Source organism: Dama dama, chromosome 22 (assembly GCF_033118175.1).
Source record: "Dama dama isolate Ldn47 chromosome 22, ASM3311817v1, whole genome shotgun sequence".
Taxonomy (NCBI): Eukaryota; Metazoa; Chordata; class Mammalia; order Artiodactyla; family Cervidae; genus Dama; species Dama dama.
In genome coordinates this window covers 14555376-14574995 of record NC_083702.1, presented here as the reverse complement: position 1 = coordinate 14574995, position 19620 = coordinate 14555376, and the positions used below count along the sequence as shown (strand labels likewise).

The 19620-nt window shown below is 44.1% G+C and overlaps 1 protein-coding gene across 1 annotated transcript in view; it reads right to left on the bottom strand.

The window, feature by feature from the left end:
* Window positions 1-19620, bottom strand: part of DYRK4 (dual specificity tyrosine phosphorylation regulated kinase 4) — a 49493-nt gene that overhangs the window by 10892 nt on the left and 18981 nt on the right. Inside the window, exons 3-11 of the mRNA XM_061124061.1 lie at window positions 17450-17530; window positions 16291-16407; window positions 14855-14996; window positions 13177-13340; window positions 11205-11341; window positions 10346-10486; window positions 7868-8006; window positions 4931-5012; window positions 436-608 (exon numbers count right to left, since the gene is read on the bottom strand). Of these exons, the coding sequence (XP_060980044.1) occupies window positions 436-608; window positions 4931-5012; window positions 7868-8006; window positions 10346-10486; window positions 11205-11341; window positions 13177-13340; window positions 14855-14996; window positions 16291-16407; window positions 17450-17530 (1176 nt within the window). The remainder of the gene's footprint in view (window positions 1-435; window positions 609-4930; window positions 5013-7867; window positions 8007-10345; window positions 10487-11204; window positions 11342-13176; window positions 13341-14854; window positions 14997-16290; window positions 16408-17449; window positions 17531-19620) is intronic.

The following is a 19620-nucleotide window of genomic DNA, read 5'->3' as shown; positions in this document are numbered from 1 at the left end:
GGACTGTAGTCCACCAGGCTCCTCTGTCCATGGGATCCTCCAGGCAAAGAATACTGGAGTGGGTTGCTATTTCTTCCTCCAGGGGATCTTCCTGATCCAGGGATCAAACCTGCATTTCCTGTATCTCCTGTATTGGCAGGAGGAATTTTTTTTTTTTTCACTACTTAGCCACCTGGAAAGCCTGGAAAGCCTGCTATAACAGTCTTATTTTAAACATCATGATATGCTGAAACTTACATCCTTTGCAACTAGTTAAATTTCTGATAAAAATGTTAGATGTCAACTCAAACGTGTACATAATTTCAAAACATCCAGCCCTCCCCTGTTAACAGATGCCGGCCATGGCTCTACAGCAAGCCAGATGCCACCTGGCGTCTGAGAACAGAAGTTACCAGCCCCGAGGGTGTCGGCTGGAAGGCAGCCGGGCCGCCTCACCTCCATGATGCAGGCCAGCTGCTCCACCTCGTTCTCCCCGGGGAACAGCGGGTAGCCCGTGTGTAGCTCGGCCATGATGCAGCCCAGGCTCCACATGTCAATGGCCATGTTGTATGGATGGCCCAGGATCACTTCTGGGGATCGGTAGAACCGGCTCTGGACGTAGGTGTAGACTGCAGGGGAGAGAAGAAAGACCTCACATGGAAACCTCCTCCCAGAGCACACTGCCCCCTGTGTCTGTAGCACTTACAACTCATCTACTCTTGTTCAGTCACTCAGTCCTGCAACACATGGATTGCAGCAACCAGGCTCCCTGTCCTTCACCATCTCCTGGAGTCTGCCCAAACTCATGGCCACTGAGTCGGTGATGCCATCCAACCATCTCATCCTCTGTCATCCCCTTCTCTTGTGTCTTCAACCTTTCCCAGCATCAGTATCTTTTTCAGTGAGTTGGCTCTTCAAATCAGGTGGTCAAAGTATTGGAGCATCAGTTTCAGCATCAGTCTTTCCATTGAATATTCAGGGTTGATTTACTTTAGGATTGACTGGTTTGATCTCACTGTGATCCACGGGACTCTCAAGAGTCTTCTCCAGCACCACAGTGCGAAAGCATGACTTATGAGTCTATCCCACATCTGTCTCATCACATCATCACAGCAGCCTGATTATCATGAGGGGTTGTTATCCTCAAGTTGTTGACAAAGAGCTCTAAAGAAGGCATTATTCTAAGGAAGCAAATTTGTCAGGCAAGCTTTTTAAATGATCTCTTGTTGGAGTACAGTTGCTTTACAGTGTTGGGATAGTTTCTGCTGCATGGCAAAGTGGAGCAGCTATGATGTTGTTGTTCAGCCGCCCAATCATGTCCAGCTCTTTGAGACCCCATGGACTGCAGCATGCCAGGCCTCTCTGTCCCTCACCATCTCCTGAAGTTTGCCCAACTTTATGTCCGTATGAATCAGCTATACATATACACATACCCCCTCTTGTTTGGATTTCCATCCCATGTAGGGCACCACAGAGCGCTGAGAAGAGTTCCCTGTGCCATACAGTAGGTTCTCGCCAGTTATCTGTTTTACACCTAGTATCAATAGTTTATATGTGTCAATCCCAAACTCCCAATTCATCCCACCGCCTTCCCCCTTACAGCAAAGTAACTCAGAAAGAGACAAAGAAGTAATGTGTATTAACGTGTATATGTGGAATCTAGAAAAATAGTATGGGTGACCTTATTCACAAAGTAGAAACAGAGACACAGATGTAGAGGACAAACATGGATACCAAGACGAGCTTTTAAAAAACAAAACGTGAGGCAGATGTAAAGCTAAGTTTTCAAACTGTTTGATTAGTCTGGTGAAGACATGCTCTGAAAATATTGCAATTTGGCAAGGGAAGAGGTGTATGAGAACTGAAAAAGTAGCATGCAAAATGCATAATTTTAACATGCATATTCAATGTAGTATGTGCACTGTGTTGTATAATGTAAAGTATAGAAAGAAAAGCTTAACAAAAATCTCAGCAGAGGAGGACGTATGAAAGGTAGTACTGTAGGGAGCCTAGATTTTATAGTTGACAAGACTGAGACAAAGGGACGGGACACTACAGTTATTTTGCAAATGCTGTTAATTGGTTACCTAGGTGGGGGCAGGGCAGGGCTTTTGTAGTCACTTCACTCTGTGTGTGTGTGTGTGTGTGTGTGTGTGTGTGTGCATGTGTGTGCGCGTGTGTGTGTTCTGGCATGTGAGATCTTAGTTCCCTGACCAGGGAACAAACCCAGGCCCCTACAGGCAGGTTCTTAACCTCTGGACCACGGAGGAAGTCCAGTCACTTCTCTATTGTTTGAATTGGTTACAGTAAGTATGTAATAATTTTTGTAATTTAAAACAAAATGAAGATCTAACAAAAATGACTTTTAGACCCTGTCTGCTTCCAAAATGGACTTGAAGCACTTTGCAATCAAAGTACAAATAGACGGGAAAGTAGAGGGGAGGGGTGAGGGTGGGGATGAATGAACTAGCTGAAGGGGATCAAGAAGTACAAATTTAAGTCTGAAAAGTTCTGAAATAAATAAGCCACAGGATGTAATATACAGCATATAGAATATAAACAATAATATTGCAATAACTTTTATGGGGACAGATGGTTACTAGACTTATCACGGTGATCATTTCGTCTACATAGGCAAAAGTCAAATCAGTATGTTGTACACCTGAATCTAACTTATACAGAAGGTCAACTATACCTCAATGAAAAGTTAATAAGAGAAAAAAGTTAAATCTAATGGATACTCACATGATGCTTACATGTGTCTGGCACTGTTCCAAGTGATTTATATGGATTAACTCTTTGAATCCTTATAACTACCCTACAACAGTTATAATTTTATTTTAGTTGTTTTCAATTGGAGTATAATTCTTTTGTAACACTGTGTTAGTTTCTGCTGTACAATGTGAATCAGCTATATGTATACATATATCCCCTCCCTCTTGAACCTCTCTCACTCACCTCCCCCGCCCCACTCCTCCAGGTCATCACAAAGCACTGGGCTGGGCTCCCTGTGCTATGCAGAAGCTTCCCACTAGCTGTCTATTTTACACATAATAGCGTATATATGTCAGCGATACTCTCCCAATTTGTCCCACCCTCTCCTTCCCCCTGCTGTGTCCACAAGTTTGCCCTCTGCATCTACATCTATATTCCTGCCCTGCAAACAGGTTCACCACATCTGTTTTTCTAGATTCCATGTTTCTGGGTTACTATATGATATTTGTTTTTCTCTTTCTGACTTACTTCTCTCTGTATGACAGGCTCTGGGTCCATCCACATCACTACAAATGACTCGATTTCGTTCTCTTTATATGGCTGAGTAATATTCCATTGTATACAGGTACCACATCTTCTTTATCCATTCCTCTGTCGATGGACTATTAGGTTGAAGCAGGTATTATTATCATACCCATTTTAAAATGAGGAAACTGAGGCATACAGAGATTCAATAAATTCCCAAGGTCACTCAACAGCAGGTGGCAGAGCTGGGATTTGGACTCAAACAGTTCTAATTGAGCATCCATTCTCTCTACTGTTTTGTGGTTAAAGTAAATATCAAGGGAAGTCAGAAAACATAAAAGTGGGGGAAAAACACCTGGAAACCAAGGGTAAGATCATTACAAACTCAGTTCTGAGCATCTTGGCAGCCAAGACAAATCTTAAGTAATGGGTTACAGAGAGTTCATCTCCAAGGAGGGTGAGCATATTCTTTCTTTCTGGGAAGAATAATGTTTTCTAGCTGGAATTTATTATGGCTTCCATACGTAAACAATAAAGGACTTGCATCCCCAAAAATGGCTTTAGAGAATATTCGGAAACATCCATTTAATAGTCTTTCCTTCAGCTTCAGGGGACTTCCTCTGACTCGCCCTGCCCCCATGAAGGCTAGTTCCAAAGCCCCTCTTTCATGTGCCTTAGCTCAGTCCATATATATTCTTCTCATCCTTGCACGCATCACATTATCTTTTTATCTTCCTGTCTCCTCCACTGGGCAGTAAGCCTGCAGAGGACAGGAAATGCTCATTTTTGGTTCCTGAAACCCTATACAGGAGGAGGGCGTGGCAACCTGCTCCAGTATTCTTGGATGAGAAATCCCTTGGACAGAGAAGCCTGGTGGGCTACAGTCCATGGGGTCACAAAGAGTTGGACACGACTGAGGAGACTTAGCACACATACTACATGCCCTAGACAGTGACTGATACACAAGAGATACCCAGCAGACGTTTGTGGAATGGATGTGTTCTTGACATCAACAAACCTGGCAAAAGCCAAAGGAAAAGACTCTTGAATCAAGTTCAGTGATAGCTGTAGAAATGAATTGGCCAAAAAGTTCGTTCAGGTTTTCAGTAAGATGTTATGGAAAAACAAGAAAGAACTTTTTGGCCAATTCAATACTCTAGGGCAGCTTTCTAGAGTCTAGCTTGAAATATATATATACATATATATGTATATATATTTGTTTTTATGACTATATACATATATATAACAACATATATATTATTTTATATATATATATAACCTGGAGAATCTAGGGCCATGAACCCCAAACTTTAGAATGGCTGTTTTCTAAAGTACAGCCTCCCAGGTACTGTCCCAGAAATTTCGATTTGGGACAGCTGGGGTCAGCCTTCAGAAGCTGTCAGTTTTCAGAGGCCCAGTGCTCTCTGGACCCCAAAGATAATTTAGATAAAGGTCTTTGGATAATTCCAGAGTCACAGAGTACGAAAGCAGCAAAGCAGCTTTACCATATTTGAACCACCCTTCGCATTTTACAGATGAAGAAACTTAAGATCAGAGACGTGAACCAGCTTGGTTCAAAGTCAAACCAGCAACTGTGATGGCTGAGCCCAGAGGAGAACCCAGGTGGTGACCTTGTGTGGGAACTGTTTGTTTCAGGAAAGGAAAGAATCGCAATGGGGAAATTGGGACAAAGGGACTGGCCCGGCCCTACCTTTCTGGTGTTCATAACAGCTTGATCCAAAGTCAATGACTTTAACAGAGACTTGGCCTTTCTGGCACAACACTATATTTTCCTAGAGGGAAGACAGACACAGGTCAAGCTTTAACAATGTTGGCCGAGGCACGCTATTTACCTAACTGTCCACCAATCTTCTGGAACCTCCTTCAGGGGGGCTCCCCCCACATCTCCAAAACCGTGCCCCACCCCCGGTCTCCCTCCTCTGACTTCTGCTTCCAGGGCCGCATCTCTTGTCTGGCCCCATTATTTGATGCTCTGCAGTATTTATTTTGCATCGATACTGACTCTTGACTGACATAAACGCTGTGACTCCTGAAGATGGTGAGTTTATTTTTATCTCCTTGGTACCTGGTTCTATGCCTTGCTTGCATAAGGCCTTAGAAATATCACTGACCGGGACTTCCGTGGTGGTCCAGTGGTTAAGAATCTGCCTGCCAGTGCAGGGGACACAGGTTCAATCCCTGGAACCGGAAGATTCTGCATGCCGCACAGCCACTAAACCCACACACCACAACTACTGAGCCCGTGCTCCATGCTCCACAACAAGAGCAGTCACTGCAATGAGAAGCCTGCGCTCACCACAACTAGAGAAAGCCTGTGCAGCAATGAAGACCAGTGCAGCCAAAAATAATCAATTAATTAAAAGCAAAAGCAAAAGAAAGATCATTGCCTGAATTGGATGCTTCCTTTAAGTGCCCCAGCAACATACTGGTATGACAATCGAGGACCGAAACAGAAACAAAAAATCCCCCATGGTGATTTGATCGGAGTTGGGACCGTTGCGCTGACTTTGCAGAAATTGTGAAGCCAGGTGTTCCAGCAGAATCCTGGATGAGAAGGCAGAGCTCTGGGCTCTCCTCTCAGAGCATGAGTGGCCCACCTGGGGCTGGAAGGTCAGAGTCCTAATCGTATTTCCAGGGATCTCAATATCAAATGAATCAAGGGATCGGATGCATGAGGCCGTCACAGCTCACTGATACTAACCACTAAGTCCACAGGAATAACTGCCTGATTCTTGAGTCCACACTCACCAAACTCTCCTGCTTGTATGTCAACTTTTCTATTGAGCATGTATATTCCTGTCCACTTGATCTACTTCTCAAGCAAATCAATTCGCTCATATTTCAGCTACCACCTATCCTGGGGGTTCCTTGCTGAGAGTCAGTCCCCTAAGCCCAAAGACCATGGTCCCTTTGGAGGTGCAAAGCTGAGGATTAGGAACTTGGATGTGGAGAATAAATTAGTGTACTACTCTCCTTGTGTGGCTCTACCAGTCAGCCCCAAGAGAACATCTCTATCTTGACAATCCTTAATTAATAGAAGTATCCCAGATCTGGCTCAGTAATAAAGAATCCACCTACCAAGCCAGAGACTCGGATTCAATCCCTGGGTCAGGAAGATCCCCCGGAGCAGGAAATGGCAACCCACTCTAGTATTTTTGCCTGGAGAATCCCGTGAACAGAGAAGCCAGGTGGCCTATAGTCCATGGGGTCACAATAGAGTCGGACATGACTGAGCAACTGAGCATGCATCCCAGATCTAGCCAATGAGTTATAGTATTTTTAAATAATGTGAACCTTTAATTTGGGGGTGAGGAGAAAGGGATGAGGAAAAATTAAGGCACATACCCATGAACTGTTTTGAAACCAGCTCCTGACCCCAGATCTTCATATCCTTGTACCTTTTCCCTAGTGACCTCTCTGTATTCCTTACAATGGCAATCATTAACTCTCTTTTTTAAAAGAATTGTTTGATGTAGACCATTTTTGAAGTCTTCATTAAATTTGTTACAATGTTGCTTGTTTTATGTTTTGGTTTTTTGCCCCCTCGGCATGTGGGATCCTACCTCCACAACCGAACCCACAGCCTCTGCATTAGAAGGTGAAGTCTTAACCACTGGAGCACCATGGAAGTCCTTTATTAACTCTTTCCAACAAGCAATTGTTAACTGCCCACCATTACTTCCCTGGTGGCTCAGATGGTAAGGAGTCCGCCCGCAAAGCAGGAGACCCGGGTTTGATCCCTGGGTTGGGAAGATCCCCTGGAGGAGGAAACAGCAACCCACTCTAGCATTCTTGCCTGAAAAGTCCCATGGATAGAGGAGCCTAGCAGTCTACAGTCCATGGGGTTGCAAAGAGTCGGACACAACTGAGAAACTTCACTTTCACTTTCATCATTACTATTGCCAGGGACATGTTAGGTCCCGAGAATATATTGAAGAGAAGACATGGTTTCTGACCTTGACCATGGAGAAACTTGCAGTCCAGCAGGGGATATGGATAAAGAAACAATTCCAACACAAAGTGATCAGTGCAGTGACAGAGCTAATATAGAACAGGAGCCAGACATGTGGGGGGCGGGGGGCATCAATATGGAGTAAAAGAAGTCTTTGGAGATTTCCTGTATCCTAGGACCAACTCAGAGTGGGCTTCCCAGGTGGCGCTAGTGGTACAGAATCCACCTGCCAATGCAGGAGACCCAGGAGATGTGGGTTTGATCCCTGGGTGGAGAAGATCCCCTGCAGAAGGAAATAGCAACCCACTGCAGTATTCTTGCCTGGAGAATCCAATGGACAGAGGGGCCTGGCGGGCTACAGTCCATGGGATCACAGAGAGTCGGACACGACTGAGCACACACAGCACCAACTCAGAGGACAGGGTGGATTTAGGACATCCACCTCCCTGCTTGACACACGTCTCCGAGTACCCACCCAGGGCTCAGTCATCCGGGTCCCATCTGCCTTGATGACACCACATCGCTCTTCTATGTCCCAGTACCCCTGTTTTGTCCTTGCGTCATCTCACGTGGTTTACACAACCTGCAAGCCCAGTTACCACTGGGGAAGGGTACCAGGCAAACCCTTTCTGAGGGTGGAAACCAGCTGCCTGACAGGACACAGGCTGGACTCACGGGCTTGAGGTCACAGTGAATGATCTTCTCCATGTAGAGCATCTGCAAACACTTCAGGACAGAGAGGGTGAAGCGCCGAACGATGGTGAGACTGAAGCCTTGGAAACTGTTGTTCTTCATCAACTCATACAAGTTGATTCTGGGACAGAGAGAGAGAAAGTGACGTGAAGCAGCGTAGAAGGTATATGATGGCGAGTCTGAACCTGCAACATCAATCCCTTATCACCTGGTTGCCCTCTGGCAGTGGCAAGACCTAGACTAGGAGGTGGGGCTTTCATGTCCTATAAACTTGACTTTTCCATTGACTAACGGTAGATTCAGGGTGACATTCAAATGTGCTGGCCTCTCGGATGTTTGTTTTTTTACATGCAGGATCCTTTAATCACTTTGCTACACACATGTGTGTGTTAAGAGGTTAGTATATCAAACTTCTGATATATTCACAGTTCTTCAGCCCCTTGAGAGGGATCCAGGGAGCCCTCCAGTTACTCAACCAAGTGACCAACCCTGCCCACACAGAATAAATCTGTCTAAAGTTGGCAGCTTCCTGATAGATGAGGGCACAAGGGAGTGGGCAGACAGGGCCTGAGGGAGGAGCCCTGCCCACCTCAGTGAGCCCGCCTGCCTGGTCCCACTCTCGCCCTCGGGAAGGGCTGAGGGCGGGCTCCTGCCAGATGAAACGAATATAGAATCCCTATATATAAGGAATCATAGACATATACACACATATATAAGAATCCTGAGTGTGTGAATGTATATACGCATACATACAGGAATCTTATAACTCTCTCTCTATATAGAGAATATACATAGAATCCTATATATATATAGAATATATACAGAATCCTATATATAGAATATACATAGAATCCTATATATATATAGAATATATACAGAATCCTATATATAGAATATATATAGAATCCTATATATATATAGAATATATACAGAAATCCTATATATATATAGAATATATACAGAATCCTATGTATATATAGAATATATACAGAATCCTATATATATATAGAATATATAGAATCCTATATATATATAGAATATATACAGAATCCTATATATAGAATATATATAGAATCCTATATATATATAGAATATATACAGAAATCCTATATATATATAGAATATATACAGAATCATATATATATATATAGAATATATACAGAATCCTATGTATATATAGAATATATACAGAATCCTATATATATATATATATATATATATATATATAGAATATATACAGAATCCTATATATAGAATATATATAGAATCCTATATATATATAGAATATATACAGAAATCCTATATATATATAGAATATATACAGAATCATATATATATATATAGAATATATACAGAATCCTATGTATATATAGAATATATACAGAATCCTATATATATATATATATATATATATAGAATATATACAGAATCCTATATATATATATGTAGAATATATATAGAATCCTATATATATATAGAATATATATAGAATCCTATATATATATAGAATATATATAGAATCCTATATACATAGAATATATATAGAATTCTATATATATAGAATATATATAGAATCCTATATATATGGAATATATATAGAATCCTATATATATATACAGAATATATATAGAATCCTATATATATATAGAAAATATATAGAATCCTATGTATATACAGAATATATATAGAATCCTATATATATATATAGAATATATACAGAATCCTATATATATGTAGAATATATATAGAATCCTATGTATATATAGAATATATATAGAATCCTATGTATATATAGAATATATACAGAATCCTATGTACATATAGAATATATACATAATCCTATGTATATATAGAATATATATAGAATCCTATGTATATATAGAATATATATAGAATCCTATATATAGAGAGAATATATATAGAATCCTATATATATAGAATATACATAGAATCCTATATATATATAGATACATATAGAATCCTATATATATATATATATATATACAGAATATATATTGAATCCTATAGAATCCTGCTATATTAAGTGAAATACACTGACTTATAAATGTTGAAAGCTAATATAAAGCATTTTAACCAGAAAAGCTTAAGTGTGAGTTGCCAGTTCATGGGTGCTTAGTTGCTAAGTCGTGTCTGACTCTTTGCGACCCCATGGACTGTAAGTAGACCACCAGGCTCCTCTGTCCATGGGATTATCCAGGCAAGAATACTGGAGTGGGTTGCCATGCCCTTCTGCAGGGGATTTTCCCCACCCAGGGATTGAACTTGCATCTCCTGCATCTTCTGCACTGCAGAATGATTCTTTACCCCTAAACCACCAGGGAAGCCCCCCCATTAAATAGTCACATACAGACAAATCTAGTGCTCTGACCTCTAAGGCTCCCTTTTATCACTTATGCAACTTATCAACACAAAGTGAATTAAAGAGAGGAAGCAGCTGACCCCAGGAGTTCAAAGGTGATGCAGAGGTGATTGCGGAAGTAGAAGAAGTCCTTCATGTGCACCACGTTGTAGGTGTTGTCTTTGTCCTTCCGTCTGAGAGCTTCCAGGATCTTCAGCTCCACCAGGGCCTGGTGGTGAAATCTGGAGAGGTTGGGGAGCAGCGGGGAGGGTGGGGGTGGGGACAGAAGACGTGGTGTCACATCAGCTACAGCAGGTGGCCCCCTTCTCAGTCCTCCCATCACCCCCACAGAACAGGAGGTGCTAAACACTCTAGACTCTCACCTCCTCTCTGCACCATCATGGAATCGAACAGGTGGAGAGGGAAAGAGGGAAAGAAAAGGAAAAACAGAGAAAGCAGAGACAGGAAGGGTTGGCATCAAGGAGCGGCTGATGTCACACAGAGTGAAGTAAGCCAGAAAGAGAAAAACAAGTATCGTATATTAACACATATATATGCAATCTAGAAAAATTATACTGATGAACCCATCTGCAGGGCAGCGATAGAGACGCAGACTTACAGTACAGACTTGTGGATACAGCGGGGGAAGGAGAGGGTGAGACGAATTGAGACAGTAGCATTGAAACATACGCTACCATATGTAAAACAGAGAGCTAGTGGGAAGTTTCTGTATAACAGAAGGAGCTCAACCTGGTGCTCTGTGACAACCTAGAGGGGTGGGATGGGGGGGCAGTGGGAGGGAGGTGCAAGAGGGAGGGGACATGTGTATACATATGGGCGATTCACGTTGCTGTATCACAGAAACCTACACACCATTAATTAAAAATAAATTTAAAAAAAAGAAGGGGCCAGAGTCACGTGGCCCTTCCTGCACAGCTGATGCCTTCCACCAAGCCACACCTCTTCTTGTTCCTGATGATTTTCAAGGCCACCAATTCATTGTTTTTATGATCCAAGCACTTGGCCACCTGTCCAAAGGACCCTTTTCCAATCATCTCCAGAACCTCATAGCGGTAGGCGATGTGGTCGTGCAGGACCTGCAGAAGTCAAGTAGGGGTGAGGGAGGAAACCATGGTTTCCAGGTCACTTGGCGTTTGTGCATTTTTTGTACATATCATCAGTGTGGTGGTGTCATGACTATTCACTTGCATGTCATCATTCACATTGATTGTGTTGGCTTGAGGCCAAGGGCCAGGTCCTATTCATTTCTGATAGCTCCCTCTGTATTTCAGGAGTCCAGCAGGTGCCCAAGCATACAATAGGCTCCCAGTAAATAGGTGTTCCATGAACACTTGCTGACAAAATAAATGTGGAAGTACAGCTGTGTTGGGGATGTAGCTATGTGCACTGCATACAGTGCATTTGCTGAAACACAAAGAGGATGGAGATTCTGAGCATACAGAAAGCACACATCCTTCCTCTGCCCCATGGTGCTCTAAGATTTGAGATGGAGGAACTGGGTTGCAGTGCATTAACATCCCTGGGGAACTTCCCAGAGACTCTAGACCCTGGTGGGAGGGAGATGAGAGGAAGGAGAAGTTGACAGCCTCTGGCTGAACTGGAGGTAAGGTTTAGAGCAGAGGTTCTTAACCAATGGCCCATAAATAATCCCCCACCCTTGAAATTTTGTATATGTGCAGTCTCTTCTGGGATAATGATTTTATAACTTTTATCAGATTTCCAAAGGGATCCTTGACCTAAAAATGTTGAGAACCAGGGCTCTAGACCAGTAGTCCCCAACCTTTCTGGCACCAGGAATCGGTTTCATGGACGACAGTTTTACACAGACCGAGGCAGAGGGGGGAGATGGTTTGGGGATGATTCAAGTGAGTTACACTTATTGTGCACTTTACTTCTATTATTATTACATCAGCTCCACCTCAGATCATCAGGCATTAATTAGATCCTGGATGTTGGGGACCCCTGCTCTAGACAGAAGATGTGTGCCAGAAACTAAATCCTTGCTTCTCAAGGTCTGGTCCAAGGACCAGCACGTGGGCATCCTCCGGGAGGTTTTTAGAAAGGTCTCAGGCCCCACCCCAGACCTGCTGGCTAAGAATCTTCATTGGTAACGAGACTCCCAGGTGATCTGTGCACACCAGAAAGCTTGGGAAACACAGCCCTGAATTCAATTAAGAAAATCCACTTCTTTTATAAAGTCATCAGAGATCAATTGTGTCTCCTAATCTAAGAGGAAGTGTCCAGAGGAGGAATTTTCCAACAGCCTGCAGGGCTAGCGGACTAAGCATTACCCATCTGGACATCCTCAAGGTAGAGAGGAACACCTTGTAGCCTCCAGACACCCCCTGCAGACTGGGGAAGAGGCCGCAACCCTGGACACAGAAGACAGGGAGGAGGAGTCTCTGGGACTCACCTTTAGGAAACTGAAGGGAGCACTGTGCACGAGGGGACAGTGGGAAAACGTTTTTTGTCTGTTTGCAGGAAATGACCTCTCTTATAAAATAGAAAAAGGTGCTGCATGGAGTTGTATGGAGGAAACAAAAAAAGGGAATCTTAGAAAGATTGCATCTTAGTCCAAAGTCTGGTCTTCCCAATGGGTCCAGGCAGCACTGTAGAGGAACGTGGGAGAGGGAGGGTTCATCCAGGATGCAAACCTGTCACCTCTAATACTCTTGAAAATCAATATTCTGTGAACAGAGTGCTTTGTGTACTAATTGCATGTGTTTCCCCATTTTAATACCAAGTATTTCTTTGATTTAGCACCAAATAGAATCCTTCAGGACGCCCAGAGTTCCAGATACATTGGCACCAAATGCTATAATATACACCACGCTCTCTGCCTTTCCAGACTATCTCTTGTCCCGAAGCCCCAAACCCCAAAGCCAGTTTCCACAATCCCCTGCCCCATCACCTTCATGTAGGAGCCATGTTCATCATCGAAACTTGTCTTGCTGAATTTTTCCGGAGCCATGTGGAGCTTCTCGGCTTCCAGACCCAGGAACCACAGCTCTGTGTAGCCCAGGATCTCACTTTGCTCGTAAGAAGACAGCTGCTTCTTAAAAAACTTTAGGGCCTCTGTGTGGAAAATACTGCAGATGTTAGTTAAGGTGTGGTGATGTGAGGATATACCCAGGTACAGACCAGAGCATCCTTTCCTATTCATGAGCCAGGTGGCTCTTTCCTCAACAAGGTGGCTAAGAACCTCACAAAGGACCGTACATCCTGGATCTCACAGGATCCAAGTGGAACAAGGATGGATGTGTCAAAGTGTGGTAATGATTTCAACCAACCGGGAGGAAAACACACCAGAAGAGTGGGGAGGGGGATTTCCTTGGTGGTCCAGCCGTTAAGACCTTGCCTTCCAGTGCTGGGGGTGCAGGTTCTATCCCTGATCAGGCAGCTAAGATCCCACATGCCTCATGGCCAAAAAACCCCAGAACATAAAACAGAAGCAATATTGTCACACATTCAATAAAGACTTACACAAATAAGGAAGCCAAGGGGAGATTTAGTCCCCAAAGAGCTATGGGTGCAGCAGCTTGGGTAGAACATTTCAGGAGTCAGCATAGTGTCAGTTAAGGCAGAACAGTTAAGGCAGAAATCACCCAAGTTCATCTGGCATTGGGCTACACCAAGTCTATCCTGAGAGAGTTCGCAAACTACGATGCCCTCTAAGGAGCAGGCAGGTGGCATAAATCCGACTTTCAAGTCCAGGAAGTCTTCCCGCTCAAATCTGCAGAAAGCCAGGAGGTCTCAGCCTGGCAAGGGATGTGTGTTGTTTATTGTCTGCTACACTGGCCACATTGCCATCGCATCAGGGGCTGGTATCTGGTCTGGGGTAGGCGGGGTGGGATTCAAGCTTTAAGAGAGATGGTGAGGGACTTCCCTGGCATGTTTCCACTGCAGGGGGGATGGGGTTCAATCCCTGGTCACAGAATTCAGATTCCATATGCCAACTGATCCCAAAGCAGATATTAGGTAAAACCAACAACAGCTGAAGTATCAACTACAATGATACAAAACAATACAAAATTACAGCCGCTTGGAAACAAACTCTCTCTCCTAAATCTTGGATCAAGAAAAATCAAATGTGTAATTATAGAATGTTTGGAAGAAAAAAAATATATGAATATTTCATATTAAAGCAATTTGGTGGCATTAAATTGTGTCATATTAAAAGAGAGAGAGAAACAGTGTTAAGAGCAGGTGAACCAGGACGAGGGATGAGGTGGGGGGACATCACATTCTTTGACAAACTGCTGAAGAGTCAGAGAAGGAACTTGAGGAGGAAATGAAGACATATGGGAGACCAGGCCTATAGGTGAAGCGCCCACATTACCTCTGCTCTTTGTTCTTAATAAACTCACCCCCTTCTGAAATGTTCTGTGTCTGGAAATTCTTTTCCAACCCTCGCTCGGACTGCCCTGACGTATTCAGTTGGCAAAAAAATTGCTGTTTTTCCACAACCTCGTAGAGGAAAACCCGAACAAACTCTTTGGCCAAACCAGTACCATCACAGTAAGTGACGAGGCGCTGATGGACCTCGAAACCGCCCCCACACCCACTCCGCCGCTGCCCCAAAGCCACACCTGCCGCTGTCAGAGGCACCTTGTGTTTGGGCTTCTTTGGCGGCTTCTCCTCTGCTTTGGTGTCTTGGGTTTTCACGTTCGAAGGGAAGACCGTCTCAGAAGGCTTGAGCTCAGAAGACTTCTGACGGTGAGCTTGATTCTCCTGTTCAGGCAAAGACACTTGCAATCAAGGCCTCTTGGGGCCACTTCTGGGTGTCCTAAACCATGGGTCTGACCAAGAAGAGCCCTAACCAGCCAGACTCTGCTTTTTCTCTCCAGGGAGAAAAATGGTCATTGCAAGACAGTAGGGGAACTTGCCTGGTGGTCCGGTGGTTAAGAATCTGCCTGCCAACGCAGGGGATGAGGGTTCGATCTCTAGTCTGGGAAGATCCCACATGCCGCAGAGCCTGTGCCCTATAGACCTGGAGCCACAACTGCTGAAGCCAGTGCAGTCAGAGCCTGTGCCCCACCACAAAAGAAGCCACCACGAGAAGATGGAGCATCACTAGGAAGAGTAGCCCCTGCTGGCCACAGCTGAAAAAACCCTGCACAGCATCGAAAATCCAGTGCGACTAAAGAATTAATGAATTATAAAGAAGACAGTAGGTTTTCACACTCTTTCTCTCAAAGGAAGGATCCATCTGACTCTCCATATTCTCCATGAAACTCCTGTTACATTACAGTTTGCAGCGGACCACCCCAGGGACATCTTCCTGCAGGAAGGATGGGAATGGTTCTTTCCTACTGACCTGGAAAAGGCCAGTTCCTAACTAGATAGAGTGACCTGCCCAAGGGCACAAACAGTTGAACATCGGTGCATATAACAGCTCTTTAACTTGGCACTTTCTCACATGATTTCATTTGGTCCTTACACAAAACAATTAGGGTACACGTAAGGAAAACCAACATTTTGTACTGTTTATACATGCTTCTACCATTAATACACTTGACACTTCACTTTTCAGTGAATCCTCATAATAGTTCTACCATGAGTCTGTTTAATACAGAAAGTCAGTGACTTACTGTTCAAGTTTACATTCATCATAAGCATCACATTCATCGCTTCTCAGCCTTTTGGCTAAGATCAAGCGTAGTATGGGAGTTTCCTAGGTGGCACAGTGGTAAAGAATCTGACTGCAATGCAGGAAACTCAGGAGAGGGGGGTTCGATCCCTGGGTCAGGAAGATCACCTGGAGGAGGGCATGGCAACCCACTCAAGTATTCCTGCCTGAAGAATCCCATGAACAGAGGAGCCTGGCGGAGTACAGTCCACGGGGTCACAAAGGGTCAGACACGACTGAGCACATTCATTGTAAAGAAGGTGGACAGGACCGGAACCCGACTCTTCAGCTCAAGATGGTCTTTTCCCTCCATCCTAGACCTCTCTGAACTTGGACTGAAAGCAGAAAGGTCTTTCACCTGCCTGCCCCAGGTCACACCCACTGCTCCCGACTCACCTGATACAGCGAGGGCTGCTTTAGTGGGAGTTTACTGCTGATGTGTGGGAAGTTCACCATGGTCTTCTTCCCCTTGGTGTCCACGAAAGGCAGCAAAGTGAAGCTGGTGTTAGTGCTCTACAGGAGAAGCTGGTAAGTTACAGACACCTTGGGGGACCCAGTGTGCCAAGCACCCTCCCCAGAGCAAGGACGAGCCAAATCCAGGGCAAAATCTGCCTCTGAAGTTCTTGGAGAGAAAAGTGGAGTGGTCCCGCAGATGGGTTCTGGGTTCAAATCCCTGCTCCTACACCTTCTAGCTGCAGACCTTGGATAGTCACACCGACCCCTTCTGTAAGCTTCAATTATTTCAGCACTGCCATGGGGATAAAACTGGGACTTACCTCACAAGGCTTTTGTGAGGTAAACCAAACAATCTATGTAGAATATTACAGACGCGTTAGCCATTATTATTATCATGCCAACATCTCACCACCCTGACCAGGGGAAGATCTTCCTGCTGTACAATGCAAACCTTCCTTGGGGCAGTACAAGTGCCCAACTCCTCTAACAAATATATATACTTCTTATGGCCATGCCAGGCAGCATGTGGGATCTTAGTTCCCTGACCAGAGATCAAACCTGGGTCTCCTATATTGAAAGCTCAGAGTCTTAGCCACTGGGCCACCAAGGAAATCCTCCAGCTCCTTTACACTACTGACTTGACCTGGATCCCTGCTCTCCCCCACATTGACGGATTGACTGGAGAGAGGTAGTCTGATGTTGGAGCTTCCCAGGTGGTGCTAGTGGTAAAGAAACTGCCTGCCAACAGAGGAGACATGAGACGCAGGTTCAGTCCCTAGGTTGGGAAGATCCCCTGGAGGAGAGCATGGTAACCCACTCCAGTCTTCCTGTATGGAGAATCCCACGGACAGAGGACCTGGTGGGCTACAGTCCATGGGGTCGCAAAGAGTCGGATACAACTGAGGTGACTGAGCATGCACGCACAGTCTATCAGTGAAGCAACATTTAAAATTGAGCAGAGATGGGGTGTGGTGATGCGGGTAGAGTGTGTTCATCATGTTATGCTGAGTTGATCCAAAAATGCCTGTTAAAGACCATCCCCCGCCACCCACCTCCCCTTATCCTCTGCTGGGAAAAGACCTGAAGCATCACTTCCTACCTTATTCAAGAATTGGGTCATCCTGAAGTTCTTGACCTTGGTAGGTGGTTTCTGGATTTGAAGCACAGGCTTACTCTCAACCTGGACCCAGTGAGAGAGAATTGGAATAACATGTGACTTGGTGTCATCATCGGTGCCCAATGCTTATTTTGCTTCATTGCAATAAGTGGGATACACACAAAGCCAGCTCTCCTGACCCCCAAGCTAGGAAGAGCTGAGAGAGGCTCAAAGAACAGAATGAATGAATGAATGAACAAATACCCAAACAAATGATCTTTCTACCAGTGCTTATCCTAGATTGACTTGCCCAAGAGTTTTCACACTTAAAAAAAAATTCACAGAATCCTTTCTTAAAATAAAACCTTAACCAGTGCCTTGGACTTGGGAGGACATGAAAGCAGAGCTGCTCTTTCTAAAGGAAGAAAATGTCTATAATCTTGCCCAGAGCCTCTTTCCCCCTCAGAATGGCTCTGAAGGTACCTTAGCAGAACCTAGCAGAATATAGGAGCCCAGTCTAGACACCAATGACCTGATAAGAGTGTACTTCACCTCTAGAAAGAGGTGGGGTGGGAAAGACGAAATAAGCAGAGCTGTGACCCACGAAAGGGCAGTAAGCTCACAGTGCACGTGTGTGACATAACAATTTTTTGTTTTTTTAGTTATTAAGTCGTGTCCGACCCTGTGACCCCATGAACTGTAGCCACTAGGCTCCACTGTGGACTCTGTGGGAGAGGGCGAGGGCGGGATGATATGGGAGAAAGGCATTGAAACATGTAATTATCATATGTGAAACGAATCGCCAGTCCAGGTTCGATGCATGATACAGGATGCTCAGGGCTGGTGCACTGGGATGACCCAGAGGGATGGGATGGGGAGGGAGTTTGGAGGGGGGTTCAGGATGGGGAACACATGTACACCCGTGGCGGATCCAAGTCAATGTATGGCAAAACCAATACAATGTTGTAAAGTTAAATAAATAAATAATTTAAATAAGATTAAAAATAGATAAATAAATAAAATAGGAAATATAATTGCTTTATAATTGAAAAAAAAAAGAATACTGGAGTGGATTGCTATTTCCTTCTCCAGGGGATCTTCCTGACTCAGGGATTCAACCCATGTCTTCTGCATTGGCGAGGAGATTCTTTTACCACTGAGCCACCAGGGAAGCCCAACATAACAGATCACAGTTACCTAAAGGTTATGCATTTACTTTAATATTCATTTAAAAAATGATAACTAGCACATTAAACCTATAATTTGGTGGTTGTTATTATATAGGATGGAACTAAAATTTAAGTGAAAGAGAGTGTGAGGACTATGTAGATATGGCAAAAAGCATGATGGTGGCACCAAAATGACTCAAGTTTAGCAAAGACACAATCTAGGTTCTGCTCTTTGAGCCCACGGGTTCTGTTTCCGGCTCTTTCTTAGGGAATAACAATTGTTCAAAACAGAGACACAGCCTGTGCCAGACCCACATCCATAAAACTTGGTATCTGGGCCACAATGAAATAGAAACTGAAATATGAATAGAAAATGAAGTATGCTACTTCAACTTAATATCACCCAGCACAGCTAAGCCCTCCACAGACTTGTCATGATGGGGACTACTTTAAAAAAAAAATTTTGCCACGATGCACGGCATGTGGGATCTTAGTTCCTCATCCGGACATTGAACCTCTGCCTGCATTAGAAGTGCAGAGTCTTAACCACTGGACCATCAGAGAAGTCCCCAACTTAATTTATTATTATTATCTTTTTGCCACAATGTGCAGCATTCAGGATCTTGGTTTCCTGACCAAGGATGGAATCCATGCATCTTGCATTGGGAGTTCAGAGTTCAACTCCTGGACCACCAGGGAAGTCCCTAATGGGACTATTTAGAACAGTCCATCTTGATTTCCCAGAAGAGGGATGTGGTCTAAAGGAGAGTGGCTACATAAAGCATGGACCATGGCCTCAGACAAAGCTAATTTAATGCTAACGTGTACCAGATTCAGGATTTGGTTGTCTACTGGATGGACAATGATGCTATCTGAGCAAAAACTGCAGTTGCAAATCTGAGTCCCAACTTCTTACCAAATAACTTTGTGGGGATTAGTCATCAACAATGGTGACAAGTTGGCTTTGAGGATGAGCTGGGGAGAAGACTGGACAAATTAAAAGAA